The 13,966-nt window shown below is 59.7% G+C and overlaps 1 protein-coding gene across 3 annotated transcripts; it reads left to right on the top strand.

Annotated features, from left to right (window-relative positions):
• The first annotated feature begins 190 nt into the window (after positions 1-190).
• STAT3 (signal transducer and activator of transcription 3) lies at positions 191-13,268 on the top strand. 3 transcript variants are annotated; one of them, XM_063403848.1, is made up of 24 exons: positions 191-338; positions 4,073-4,219; positions 4,764-4,908; positions 5,056-5,154; positions 5,420-5,515; positions 5,598-5,679; positions 6,060-6,154; positions 6,363-6,514; positions 6,948-7,106; positions 7,206-7,298; positions 7,958-8,017; positions 8,288-8,317; positions 8,437-8,530; positions 8,613-8,660; positions 8,879-8,962; positions 9,047-9,145; positions 9,296-9,431; positions 9,660-9,712; positions 9,800-9,894; positions 10,168-10,307; positions 10,647-10,859; positions 11,089-11,131; positions 11,469-11,581; positions 11,660-13,268. In XM_063403848.1, exons 2-24 carry the CDS (start codon positions 4,092-4,094, stop codon positions 11,713-11,715), a joined length of 2,313 nt encoding a protein of 770 aa, XP_063259918.1. In that variant the 5' UTR covers positions 191-338; positions 4,073-4,091; the 3' UTR covers positions 11,716-13,268. The 3 variants fall into 3 exon arrangements, with proteins under 3 accessions (XP_063259918.1, XP_063259916.1, XP_063259917.1); XM_063403846.1 differs by having other exon boundaries at positions 192-338; positions 10,647-10,862; XM_063403847.1 differs by lacking the exon at positions 191-338 and adding an exon at positions 429-646 and having other exon boundaries at positions 10,647-10,862.
• The last annotated feature ends 698 nt before the right edge of the window (positions 13,269-13,966 follow it).

The raw sequence follows: 13,966 nt of genomic DNA, 5'->3' as shown, positions 1-13,966 counted from the left end.
GGGTTTCCCGCACGGCTGTTCCCGGCAGCTTCCTCCCCCCCCGGCCCCCTGCACCGCCTCTGCCTAGCGAAGCCCCGCGGAGGGAGGCGGTGCCATCCGGGAATAGCTGAGGGGGCAGCCCCCCGTCCAGCGCCGTGACGCGCCACGCGAAGGCCGCGCTGATTGGCTGTCGGAAGCCGGCCGGGGCGGGGCCTCGAGAGCACCGAGTCGCCATTGGCAGTGGGGTGGTGACGTCACGGCGGGGTGTGGCCGGGCAGCGGGAGGTCCGGTCCCTGGGCGCAGCCGGACGCGATCGCCGCCGTCACCGGGAGCCGCCGCCCCGCCCGCCGGGACCGCCGGTGAGCCTGGGAGGCGCGCGGGCGGCGCTCGTCGCCGGGAGCCGGTGTCCCCCGGGCCGGTGTCCCCCGGGCCGGTTTGGGGCCGGGGCCGTCCCGCGGGCGGGCCGGGGCGGGAGCGGGATAACGCGGGGGGGCCGTCCCGGCTCCCCCGTCACTGGAGGGCCGAGCCCCGGTGCGGAGCGGGGTCGGTCAGTGCTGCCCGGGTCGATCTTCCGGGCTGGCACCGCACACGGCCCGGCACAGGGGAGAGCCCGAACCTTCGGCTTGTCAGAGAGCGAAAAGCGTCGGGACCGGCAGGGCCGGAGGAGGTGCGGCCCGCCCGGGTCCAGCTGGGGCTGGCCTGAGGCTGACACGGCTTCGGGTTCCCGTGCGGAACGCGGCACGGGCTGGTGCGGCTTGTCCCAGCGCTGGTAGCATTCTGTTGATGGCAGGACTCAGCACCAGGGCTGGGAGCCGAAAGGGTGGCCTGAAAGAGCGGCTGGGATCTGTGGAGCTGAGAGCTCAGGGCTGTCACAGACCTCTGGGACTGCAGCAGCAGCTCGGGGCCTCCTGCCCGCACCGGGCCTTGCCTCGGTTGCTGTGCCCGTGGGTGCTGGGCATGACGAGCAGAGCAGTCGGGCTCTGCCGCTCGGGAGAACGAGCCGCCCGAGAGCTGTGCGGGGGCTGCAGCGCTGCCCTCCGCTCCCGGCGCTGCGCTGCCCGTGGGTGGGTGGCTCCTGTCCCATGGGCCGTGGGACACCCCCGCGTTCCTGTCGGAGGGACGCAGCCACGGGCCTGGCGCTGCGGGAGGAACTGGGAGGGTGGGCTGCCCTGGGCCCGCCCCCTTTGCACCTGCAGGGACTGGCCTTGCCTGGTGTGTACAAGAGGGGGAGTAGACTCCGCTTCCCTCCCGACGGTGATCACTGTCACTCCCCCAGGCTTCTTCTTCCTGTGGATCCCTTGGAGCTGCCGGAGCAGCGGTGGCAGAGAACAGAAGGGGTGTGGGCTGGGTGTTCTGTGCCCTGGGATGACGGTGACATTGTCACTCCAGCTGCTGCAGTGGCAGTTCTGCCTGGACGGATCTTGGAGAGCTGTGATGAGGAACAGCAGGCTGTGGCATGTTGGGTGGTCAGAACTCATACCGTGGCTGTGGGGTTGCCCAGAGTCCTCCCCCTCCTCCTATTGCAAATCTCTGCATCACTGTTTTCCACCTCCAAGGATGGCTTTGAAATCGTTCTAGAGGAGCAGAGCCAAATTCTTCTAGCAGCCTTTCCAGACTGGCTCTTGTGCTGCCACAGTGACGGGCTGCTGTGTGGAACAGTTTTCCATTGGGCTGTTGATGGTTGTGTGGAAGAGGATGCAGCGAGTGCCTGGTGCAGGGACTCTGTGTGGTTGATGGCACCTGTCATGACCCTGTGATGACCCTGTGATGGCCCTGTGATGATGTGGCCCGTGCAGTGCTGTCAGTGACTGAGCTTCATCCTGCTTGTGTCACTGCTGGGGACATGGAGTCCTAGGGTCCCCCCAAGGCCCAGTGACTCCCCCATAGACGTTGCCCTAGGGTCATTATTTGTTGTGGGGGCACACGTGCAGGGTGTTCCCAGGTGTCTCAGAGATGAGAAAGCAGACAGAAAGCAGTTTCAGGGTTGCTTCCAGGGCAGCCCCGTTTTGAGCAGAGTTGTTGGAGTATGCAGAGCTGTCCCAGAGGCTGCAGGTGACACTGTGCAGCTGGGCCTGACTCTTGTGCCCTGCCCTTGCAGGGAGATAAAGAAAGATGAACTTTAGCTCTTGAGCTACTTTTAGCAGCTCTGCTCTGAGCTCTGGACAGCGTGTTTACTCCTGAGCTTGCATCATGCTGGTCCTGGCCATGTCGGTCGCTCCCTGGCTCCATTCCAGAGACAGAGGAGAGGCACCCGCAGAGACCGGCAAGCCTGGCGGAATCAGAAAGGTTCAGCCCTCAGATCTTTAACCCAGGCAAGGGTGGCTTCCAGTTGGTGGGGCTGGCCAGGCAGAGGCTCCTGTGTGGGGTTCCAGGGCTGGCAGCGTCAGAACTTCCCTGACAGTGGTAGCTGCTGCCGTAAGAAGTGTCTTGGGGACCCTTTTCCTCCAGGAATGTCGGAGTGCCTTGTGTGCATGCCAGGAGGAGCTGGAATTTAGTGCTGCAAGCTGGCTTGCCCCGCAGCTGTTTGTGGCAGTGGGAAGTGCTGAGTCTCGTCCAAGTGCCTCTGCCGCGTGGCAGCCTGGGAGCTTTGCTCTTGGCTCTGTGGTGCTCTCAGACTGGGGCTCTAGCACTGCTCTGAAATGCTGAGATTGTGGCCTTCATGTGGAACATCTGCTTGGATCATGGGTCCGGATGTGGCATCTGGTTCAGTTTCTGCAGCCTGATGGGAAGGTCCACCTGCGACCCACTTTGCCCCGGGCGCTGCAGGGGCTGCCCAGGGACTGTCTCCTGTGCCATGCTGCTGCAGCCCTGTCCTCCTCAGAGCTGGGAACACGGCTCTGGCAGGATCTGGGCTGGGGCAGCGCTGCTGCTGTTTCCGGAGGGGCTGGTGCAGCCCCCCCGCCGCGGTGCATGGCGCAATAGGAAGTGAGGCTGAGCTCACCTTCCAGGCGGGGCAATCCCTGCCAGGCTGGGGGGCTTTCGCTCTTGCCTGGCCTGTGCATTTGTTGGGTTTCCCCCCAGCAGCTCCATGGGGAACTCCTGCACCACTCATGCTGCAGGAGTGGCCTCCAGGACTGAGTGGAAGGGCTGGAGCCCTGCAGGTGCTGGGGCAGAAGGAGCATTCCCCAGACTGCTGCAGCTGAGAACTGGCCACAAAGGGCTGAACCCCTTTGTGGGATGGGGGTTCTGCTGTGCTGCCCCACACACAGCCCTGGCCCACAGCTCACAGCCCAGCCTTTGGTCTGCAGCATCGCAGAGGCTCTCTCACCTCTGACTCCAGAGCTGTAGGGTCTGTTGTCTGCAGGACCTTGCGTGGCCACTGGCTCTCTTGTGTTCACTCATTGCTCCATTGAAAGCAGGTTTGGTTCATGTGGACTTCTCTGAGGATTGCACCAGAGGGTTGTAGTTCAAGGTTAATGTCCTGTGGAGGCTGCTCCTGCCTTTGGGGCTGTTCAGTGCTGTGAAGTACTAAAAACCTCTCTAACTCCTATGTCGGTGCCAATGCCTGTCCTCTCCTGGTGCCTCAGCCCACAGAGGATGTTTCCCTTTCTTTTTTCCCACCCAGACAAATGGGGAAAGAATCCTTTGGGAATGTGGGCCATGCAGTGATGCTGCATCACTCAGCGCAGAGACCTTTGGGAAGAACAAACCACTTTCTGCAGGGAAGTGACTGCTGGTGTCATGCAGAGCTCTGCCTTCATTTGCCAGCACAGCTGGAGTCCCCTCGTTAGCGTCACTTTGATTTCCATTGATACAAGTCGTGAACTTGAAAATTGCTCCTTCCTTGTTTCTGTAGTTTCCTGGCAGTCTCCGCCTTCCGCACTTACTGTAAGCTCCACAGACACTTCCCTGCCTCCCAGCAGGGCTGACCCAGGGGTGCCTTCAAATCCAAATTAAAGCCTCATTGCCACCTGTTACCAGTGACCAGCCTGCCCGTGCCAGCTGTCCTGGAGCACTGTGCCTGAGCTCGTGCTCCGGCTGTCTCTGGTTCTGTCCAGAGAACCCTTTTCAGGGCGTTGCAGTAGTCACAGCCGGGTTCTGGCAGGAGGGAGCTGGGAGCCAGCTCCGAGCCAGCTGTGTGTCCCTCCCTCAGGTCTCCGGAGCTGGCCAGGATGGCGCAGTGGAACCAGCTGCAGCAGCTCGACACGCGGTACCTGGAGCAGCTCCACCAGCTCTACAGTGACAGCTTCCCCATGGAGCTCCGGCAGTTCCTGGCCCCGTGGATTGAAAGCCAGGACTGGTAAGGCTTTTTGAAATTACAGCGAGGGGACTTTGCTCATTACACCCACCCGCAGGGGCAGTGTGGGCTGGAGAAGCTCTGTTACTTTCCCTGGACCCCTGTGTGGTGGGACTGGCCTCTCTCCCTGGGGCTCATGTGGCGTCGAGGGGAGCAGGATTATGCATGGAGAGGGACTTTGTGCACTGTGTTAGACCCTGGACCAGGAGAAGAGGTAGCTCTGAAGCAGAGGGATGTCCCCATCCAGGGCTGGCTAACACTGACCTCTGTTGTAAAGAGGCTGACACGGAGCACTGATCCCTGGATCCTGTCCATGAGCGTGTGGGACGTGCTCACAGACATCAGGTGCTGGTGTGCATTGTCTGCCTGCTGCTCTGGTCTTAATTGACCAGATGGTGATTAGTCACAAGTTGGACTTGATCTTAGAGATCTTTTCCTACCTAAATGATTCTGTAAGTTGCACAGGGGATGGTGGGTGTGAGCAGAGCTCCCCTGCTTTGCCCCTTGCCCCATGCCAGGCACTGAGGGCTCTCCCTCCCTTGTGCAGGGCGTACGCTGCTAGCAAGGAGTCGCACGCCACGCTGGTGTTCCACAACCTGCTGGGGGAGATCGACCAGCAGTACAGCCGCTTCCTGCAGGAGTCCAACGTCCTGTACCAGCACAACCTGCGCCGCATCAAGCAGTTCCTGCAGGTGAGGTGGGGAGTGCCAGCTTGGGGTAGGCATGGTAGGGGAGCTGGTGGTTCCTTGGCACAGCTCACCATCCACAGCCCTCAAGGATGAGGAGCTCCTGGGGGTTGTCTTGTGCGTGCTGACCGTGGGCTGTTTGACCCTTTACAGAGCAGATACTTGGAGAAGCCGATGGAAATAGCCCGCATCGTGGCTCGCTGCCTCTGGGAAGAGTCCCGGCTCCTCCAGACAGCTGCCACCGCAGCCCAGGTCAGTGGCCAGGTATCCCAGGGCTCCATTTTAATTCCCAACAGCCAGGACACAGCCTGGGTGTTCTGGCTGGGTGTGGTGAGCTGGGTGTTCCCATCTCTCCTCTCCCTGACCCTGTGCCGCCCTGGAGCTGATGCTGAAGTGAGCAGCCAGCTGCCAGTGTGTGTTAGGGATGAGCTGAACACCCTGCACAACCTCCTCTGGCTGGGAGGGAGCTTCCCCAGGTTACAGCCCTATCCTTACAGTCTTCTTATTGCCTCTGCAGCAAGGGGGACAGGCAACACATCCAACAGCAGCTGTGGTGACAGAGAAGCAGCAGATGCTGGAGCAGCACCTGCAGGATGTCAGGAAGAGAGTGCAGGTATGTGTCTGCCTGGGCACCTTCTTTTCTCCCCACTCAGTTCTTGAGTGCTTTGAATGAAATCACATCTCTTGCCTTGCAGGATCTGGAGCAGAAGATGAAAGTGGTGGAGAATCTCCAGGATGACTTTGATTTTAACTACAAGACTTTGAAAAGCCAAGGAGGTAATGACAGCTCATTAGCATCTGCAAACCACAGTGTGTTCCTGCAAGGAAACTTGATGGAGAGGTGTTCCAACCTCCACTCCCAGAGGGAATGTACTCAGGCTCTGGGCATTTGCATGGCAATTGGAGAAACCTGGTCTTCTGTTTCTGCCACTGATGCTGCCCTTGAGGGAGCTGAACTGAGCTTTGCTTTTGCACAGCAGTGGGATGGGAGGGATTGGCCTCTATGGGTGTGGGAGAGCCACAGAGGTGCTTGGAGGCTGCTCCAGATTCCTGCTTGGCTATTCCTGCACTTTGCTGTGAAAGTGTTGTGTTGTTGTGGCATTTGAGAAGGTGGGAAGAGTCCATATGTGTAGTTGAAGCTTCTCACCTCTGCACAGACATGCAGGACCTGAACGGGAACAACCAGTCAGTGACCCGGCAGAAGATGCAGCAGCTGGAGCAAATGCTGACAGCACTGGACCAGATGCGCAGGGTAAGTGGGGGAATTGGCCCTCCAGATTCCCCCAGGTGCAGATCTCCCTTCTTTAGGGTCAGAATTTGGTAGTTCCTGCATGGCCAGAACCAGGAGCAGTGCAGCAAGCACAGCCCTGAGTGACTTCTTCCTTGCTTGTGAATGTGAAACTTGTGGGTCCGTGGGGGAAGTCACAGGGTGCTGAAGGTTCTGCTTTCTCTCTTGGCAGGGCATAGTGAGCGAGCTGGCCGGGCTGCTGTCAGCCATGGAATATGTGCAGAAGATGCTGGCAGATGAGGAGCTGGCAGACTGGAAGAGACGGCAGCAGATTGCCTGCATTGGTGGCCCACCCAATATCTGCCTGGACCGGCTGGAGAACTGGTGAGAGCTGGCTGGGACTGGGACTGGGACAGTCCCCAGAGCAGAGGCACTCATACACCTGCTGTGGAAATGAGCTCTTGGGATCTGAAGTGTCCTTGCAAAATGGTTTCTGGTGCTTGCACATGTGAATGTAGCCTGCAGTTTAGACTGAGCCACAATGGTGGGCACAGTGCTGGAAAGGTCCCCAGCTCCATGCTTGAGAATTCTGAGGCTGCTGAAAAGTTTCTGGCCCTGGAGTCACCTGGGCATGTGCAGGGTTTGTTTGTAATGCATGGCCTAGAAAAATGCTCTGGGCTTGGAGCCACAGACACACTCAGTTCTTGACTGGTTTGGCATGGAGAGTATGTTCTTGCATGGGCAGAGGAGGGCTCTGCAGGCTGGACAGTGTGGGCTTGGCAGCCAGAGCTAATCCTGGTTCTCCCTGCTCCCCTAGGATAACCTCTCTCGCCGAATCGCAGCTACAGACCCGGCAGCAGATCAAGAAGTTGGAAGAACTGCAGCAAAAAGTCTCCTATAAGGGTGACCCGATCGTCCAGCACCGGCCCATGCTGGAGGAGCGGATCGTGGAGCTGTTCAGGAACCTGATGAAAAGGTGCTGAAGGCAGGCGGGAGCCAGGGGCACTCCCGGTCATGGCCATGGCTGGAGGGTGGGCAGTGAGGTCTGACTGTGCTCTCTGTGCTGTTCCTGCAGTGCTTTTGTCGTGGAGAGGCAGCCGTGCATGCCCATGCACCCCGACCGGCCCCTCGTCATCAAGACAGGCGTGCAGTTCACCACCAAAGTCAGGTGGGTCAGCACCCCTGCAGGTGAGGGAGGGCAGTGTAGGACCGCTCTGTGAAGGTGCTGCTGCAGATACAGCCCCCAGCTTACCTGGGGAGCACTGATGCTGGGAAGGGAGGGATCCCAGCAGGATGGATCCCAGGAGGATGATCCCCGTGGGCTGGAGTGCTGCCCACATGACTCAGTGCAGGGCTGGCTGGGGATCCGCTGTCTTCCTGGAGGCAGCCAGGTTCTGGGAAATCCCATTGCAGGAGTGGGAAGCAGCAGCACATCCCTGGCCAGCTGCTGCTCAGCTGGGCCATGTTCCCTGCCATCCTCCATGGAGGGAGGCTGCTCTGACACTGGGCTCTGCCTGGAGCTTCCTTGCCCTTTTTCCAGCTGTGCCTCCGTGGCAGCCTCTGGCCCAGAGTAGTGTGGAGGGTGCTTGTTCAGAGCTTGGTTGTGGGCAGTCAGCAGCACAAACGAGCTCCTTGGGGTGCTCAGAGGAGCATCAGCACCTCCCTGGTTCTGGGGACAGCTGCCAGGGCTAACGTGTCCCAGGCCCATGTGTGTCCAGGGCAGCCAGAGGAGCTGGTCCATGCTGCTGGCTGTGCCAGGTGCCCTGTGGAACAGGAGCAGTTTCTGTGCACAGGGTGCTCATGCTGTGTGTCTGCTGACTCTTGCAGGTTGTTGGTCAAGTTTCCAGAGCTGAACTATCAGCTGAAAATCAAAGTCTGCATTGACAAGTGAGTCCTGTGCTTCCTGGGCTTTCTGGGATTGGACTGGTTCCTGCTGCCCTTGGATTGGACTCGATCTCCACAAGGGCCAGTGTGGCCCCAGCTGAAGGAGAGGGTGCAGGGTGGTGCTGAGTCCCGAGGGTTCACCCCATGGGGGGGGGAAGGCCTGTGGGGCTCATGGGACTTGTGCTGGGATGCAGCCAGCACCACACACCAGCTTGTCTGCACCAGGGTAGGAAGGCCACTGCCATGACCTGGTGTCTCTTTCCCCTTTTCTAGGGATTCTGGAGATGTTGCAGCACTTCGGGGGTAAGTGCACTGTTTGCTTTGGTCCTCTTTTTCTTGTTTCTGCTTTTCTTCCTGACAAACATCCTACCACACACTCCCTCCAAGACAGCCCTGCTAGCCACACTCTTTCCTCTTCTCAGGTCTCGGAAGTTTAACATCCTGGGGACCAACACCAAGGTCATGAACATGGAGGAGTCGAACAACGGCAGCCTCTCGGCAGAGTTCAAACACCTGGTGGGTACCGTGAGCTCCTGGGCTGCTCCTGTGCAGCCACGTGTCCTTGTGCTGCTGCTGCAGCCTGTCCCTCTCTCTGCAGACCCTGCGGGAGCAGCGCTGTGGGAATGGAGGCAGAGCCAACTGTGATGTGAGTGTGGGGGGCCCTGGGAGGGGGACTGGCCATGGACAGGGGCAGCTGAGCTGGGAGGGGATGCAGGAGCCCTGCCCTGAGGGGGTCCACTGGCACTGATTGGCACATTGGCAGCTTGCCAGGCCAGCCCCGAGCAGCTGTGCTGGGTCTGGTGGTCATCTGTGGGGCTGAGGGTGGGTGTCCTGGGGTGCTCATGGTGTCCCCTTCTGCCCCAGGCCTCGCTGATAGTCACTGAGGAGCTGCACCTCATCACTTTTGAGACAGAGGTGTATCACCAGGGGCTGAAGATCGACCTGGAGGTGAGGCATGGGCCTTCCACCACCACGGGCCTGGGTGGAGCCATGGAAGTTGTCCCAACCCGTGGTCACATCCTCTCTTTGCAGACCCACTCGCTGCCTGTGGTGGTCATCTCCAACATCTGCCAGATGCCCAATGCCTGGGCATCCATCCTGTGGTACAACATGCTGACCAACAACCCCAAGGTAGGGCTGATGTGGGAAGGCACCAGGGCAGGTATCAGGATAGGGGTGTCGTGATGAGAGAGCTAAACTGAGGCTGGAGAGCAAGGCTGAGGCAGTGCCTGGCCCTGCTCCTGTCCCATGTCCCACTCAGGGCTGTGTTCCCTCGTGCAGAACGTGAACTTCTTCACTAAACCCCCCATTGGGACCTGGGACCAGGTGGCAGAGGTGCTGAGCTGGCAGTTCTCCTCCACCACCAAGCGCGGTCTCAGCATTGAGCAGCTGACCACTCTGGCAGAAAAACTGCTGGGTAAGTGTGGGTGACGTGGCATGGTGTCCTGCCCGTCCCTGTTGTCCCCTGGGGTGATTCCCCACCTGCACATGTCATCCAAGAGTGAGGTCCTGTGTTTGTCCTGGGAGCTTTTGGCCTGAGTAATTTTCAGTTGATTGGTTTTCTTCCAAATGGCAGAAATCCTGGAAATGGTGTCTTTGGAAGGACAACTCGATGTAAATGGTTGTGTTCTTTTTTCTCTGCCAGGACCAGGTGTGAATTACTCTGGCTGTCAGATCACCTGGGCCAAGTTCTGCAAGGTAGAATTTCCTCTCTTTCCTGATGACCTTCCCTTGGTTGTTCCCTTCCTCCAAGCTGTGCTAGCAGCCTCTCTGCCTTTTCCTCAGGAGAACATGGCTGGCAAAGGCTTCTCTTTCTGGGTCTGGCTGGACAACATCATTGACTTGGTGAAGAAGTACATCCTGGCACTGTGGAATGAAGGGTGAGTGCCAGCCCAGAGCCTGTGGTTAGGCAGGGCCTTGGAAGGGGTCTCACAGGTTCCATCCTCATGGCCTGGGGTGCCTTGTCCACGTGCAGGTGTGCTGTCCTGGGGATACTTTTTGCTGGTTCAGAGTGAAAACTCACCTGGGAATCCATAAAATGTCAGTGGCCAGGCCAAGTTCTGCTGTTGAGCAGAGCTGGCGGAGCTCACATCCAGGAGGAGCTGCTCCTGTGCCCTGACCCACATTTGTTGTTCTTTCTTGCTCCTGCCCAGGTACATCATGGGGTTCATCAGCAAGGAGCGGGAGCGAGCCATCCTGAGCACCAAGCCCCCAGGGACCTTCCTGCTGCGCTTCAGTGAGAGCAGCAAGGAAGGTGGCATCACCTTCACGTGGGTGGAGAAGGACATCAGTGGTACGAGCTCTACCCTCACTACCCTGGCTGCCTGGTTTGACATTCCAGGTTCCACAGGGGGCTTGGGTGCCCTGACAAGCACTTGTCCTTTGTCCTTGTCCCAAGCTGTCTGCATGGGTTATCTTCTGAGCCTGGCTGCCCTTTGCTGGGTGTCTGTGCCAACTGGGCACAGTTTTCTGTGGCACTGAACATAGTCAGGTCCCAGTCCTGCCCCTTGGTCTGCTGTGTGCCTGGTAAAGCTTAAAACAGCCCCAGGCCCATCTTGTCCCTACTGCTCTGGGGAGTGTCTGAAAGCAGCCCTGGCTTTGCTCTGTGCCAAAATTCTCCTTCCTTGCACAGGGAAGACACAGATCCAGTCGGTGGAGCCTTACACCAAGCAGCAGCTGAACAACATGTCATTTGCGGAGATCATCATGGGCTACAAAATCATGGATGCCACCAACATCCTGGTGTCCCCGCTGGTGTACCTGTACCCAGACATCCCCAAGGAGGAGGCGTTTGGGAAGTACTGCCGCTCCGAGAGCCAGGAGCACTCGGAAGCCACAGACTCAGGTAGTCGTTGACTTTCTGTGGCTCCTTTGTCACAGGGAGGCTCTGGGGATGGCGCTGGCTGTCACCAGCCAGGACCCTGTGCCATCCCTGGAGGACACAGCCACAGTGTGGGACCAGCCATGGGGTCCCAGTGGGTATAGGCAGAGGGTGGGCACTGCCCGTGTTCTGAGGGGCAGAGAGAAGGATTCATCCCTGGGTGGCTGTTGACAAAGCTTCTCCCTCCTTGCAGGTGCTGCTCCATACCTGAAGACCAAGTTCATCTGTGTCACCCCGTGAGTGTTCCTGGGGGTTGACTGTCAGTGCTTGGGGGGTGTTTGTGTGCTCAGCTTTGCTTGAGGGAGAGGTTTCCTTCCTTTCTTTCCACCTCTATCTGAGCTTTGCTTGGTTACCGTGGGGTTCTCAGCCTGGGGTGACGGTGGGGGCTGAGCCAGGCTCCGGCTGCTGCCCAAACCACAGCCCTGTTCTTCCCCTCCGGGGCCCCTTTCCTCTGGAGAGCTCTGGGGGCCGCTGGGCTGTGCCCGGGGGCCCCTCACTGGGTAGAGGGGGTGTCAGACAGCTCTGGCCAGGCCCTGACTCCGGAGGTTTCTGTGCTTCTTCTCCCTCGGACAGCACCTCCTTCAGCAACACCATCGACCTGCCCATGTCCCCGCGCACCCTGGACTCGCTCATGCAGTTCGGCAACAGCAGCGAGGGCGCAGAGAACAGCGCGGGCGGGCAGTTCGGTGAGTCGGGGGGGGCTCCAGGGGGCCCCGGCCGCGGCCGGGCGCGGGCCCCGTAACCCTGGCTGTGTCTGCCCGCAGAGTCGCTGACCTTCGACATGGAGCTGACCCCAGAGTGCGCGTCCTCGCCCATGTGAGGGGCTGTGCCGGCACGCGGGGCCCTCCCCGGGCTCAGCCTTCCCACCTCCAGAGCGCTCCCCTGGATTTGTCCCACTTGGCTGCAGCTGCTCCGGGCCTGCCCTTGGGAACAGCCCGGGGCCGGGGTCCCTGAATGGGTCAGGTCCTCACCTGACCCAACAGAGCTGCCTCTCTCTGGGGTGGTGCCGCTCATCTCTGGGGGAGGGGGACAAACCTTTTTCTATTTCCTTCCATAACAGTTTTCTATTATTTTTGCTCATTCAAGTGCCTATTTGCCTCCAATCGCAGCCACAGTTCCTACAAACGCTTCCACAGCCCCGGTCTCGCTGCTGGAAGCTGCTGCCCTGACTGCTCACACCCAAATCCACGAGACCCTACAAGTCTGGAATTGCAGAGGGGATTGGCCGTGTGACAGGGTCAGCCCTGCTGCTCCCAGCACCTCCAGAGGTGCCGGGGTGAGTCCCCTCTCTGCACCCCCCCTGGCCCTGGTTGTGGCCAGGATGACCAGTGCAGGGCTCGGAGCTGCAGGTAGATGTATCCAGGTGCTCCTGCCCTGGACTCAGCAGGCACCACCTCTGCTGGACTCAGCCTGGGTTTGCTGGGAGCCCAGAGGTTCAGGAGCTGCTTGTGCTTGTCCCCAGCTTCCTGCTTCGGGCAGAATGGTCTGGCCATTGCTGGCAGCCTGGGCTCCTTTTGGGATGGCTGGGTGCCCCTGAGGTAGGGCAGTGCTGCTACCCAGTAATGGCACCTGTGTGTAAATGGCATTTGCAGCCCATTTTGGGAGCTGGGTGAAGCCACAGGTGCTGCCCTGGCTTCCCTGTGGCCAGCATGGTTGTGCTGCCAGCCCTGTGCTGAGTTAGACCAGTTGAACCCTGGGGAATTGGAATCAGCATGGCTGACAGTGGGGCACCTTGGCCTGTCCCTTTCTCTCTGGGTTGTGAGGGGCCAGGCATGGGCTCTGCAGCTTCCTGGGGACTTCATGTGGCATTTCTGTTGGACGTTGGTCCTCACGGTTAAGGTGGGAAGGGGCAAGAGTTGAAGGGAGCAGGTGGATGTGAGGAGAGGAACCTGCTGTGTAGGACAGTGACATGGGTGTTGTGAAGGGCAGATATCCTGCCTTGGGGGGTTTATGGTCATGGTCCTGCATTTACCAAAATTGGGGGAGCCCTCCTGCTCTTCCCATGCAGTGGGCAAACACGGATGAGCAGAGGAGGGGTGAGGGAGGCAGTGGGAGAGCTGCTCCCTCCAAGCTGTATCACAGGAGATGGGCAGGGAACCAGAGGGCAGGGGGGAGGATCCCCATGGCTGTGGGGTCTGGGCAAGCCCCTCCAAGCTGTGTGGGAGCAGGACGGGGGGTCTGTGGCTGGCCCTGAGGAGGCTCAGGGGTGATGAGGGCCCTTTGCCCTTCTGCTCGCTCACCACAGCTGCCTCCAGCCGCAGTCCCTGGAGCCCAGGGCAGCATTCAATACTGTAAAAAATTTTTATTTTTTTGTATATTTTATTGCTGTATCTACAGGCTTTAACTTTCTCCAAAATAAAGGCCCTGAAGCGACGTGCTCTGGGGCGTGAGCTTGGCTCTACCTGCGGCACCCGCCTGACCCTGCTCCGGGAACTGGGGCCTCTGTCAGCACAATCCGGCCCCGGTGCCGCGGCTGCGGTTTGCTCGGCGCTCCGGCACCGCCGGCACCTGCCCGGCACGCGTGGGCAGCTGCCCCTTTTCAGGGCCTGCAGGGCCCTTCCCAGGGCACACAGGGGGCAAGGGCCGTGTCCCAGCCCGTGGTTGCTTTCTGTGCCTCACAGCCGTGCCCGGGTCTCCTGCACTTGTGTAAAGGAAATGCCGGTGCCAGCGTGGGAGGACACGGCTGCACTGGGGCCCTGCTCTGGCTGCTCTCAGCCCGGCGTGTCTGGGCTGCACTGGGGCCCCTGCGGGTGCTTCTGCCCTGGGGGTCTGTGGGTTCTGGGTGGAGGTGACTGGGCTGGAGCTGAGTCTGGGGGCAGCAAGTCCCAGGCTCTGCAAGGCAAGGCCTGCATGGGTGTGTGAGGCTGGGAGCACTGGCTGGGGACAGTGACATGCTCTGCCCACGGGGCCCCGCTGGATCCCACCCCAGCACTTGGGCTCCTAGCCCTCTGCAATGCTGTGGAGAACAGAATCATTCCAGGGTTTGTGCTCTGGTGAGGGCAAGAGAGAGAGATTATTTCTCTGTCAGAGCAGGATTAGGGGGATTGTTCATGCAGGTCATGTGGAACTGG

Source organism: Prinia subflava, chromosome 8, assembly GCF_021018805.1.
Source record: "Prinia subflava isolate CZ2003 ecotype Zambia chromosome 8, Cam_Psub_1.2, whole genome shotgun sequence".
NCBI lineage: Eukaryota > Metazoa > Chordata > Aves > Passeriformes > Cisticolidae > Prinia > Prinia subflava.
The sequence above is the reverse complement of the archived record's forward strand: the minus strand, read 5'-3'. Positions and strand labels throughout refer to the sequence as shown.

Bases quoted from the DNA above. Each gene is read 5' to 3' on its own strand.
- STAT3 (XM_063403846.1), top strand. From the start codon at position 4,092: ATGGCGCAGTGGAACCAGCTGCAGCAGCTCGACACGCGGTACCTGGAG. The intron at 8,963-9,046 runs GTGAGGCATGGG...CTCTCTTTGCAG, and splicing joins GGCTGAAGATCGACCTGGAG to ACCCACTCGCTGCCTGTGGT. The intron at 11,582-11,659 runs GTGAGTCGGGGG...GTCTGCCCGCAG, and splicing joins CAGCGCGGGCGGGCAGTTCG to AGTCGCTGACCTTCGACATG.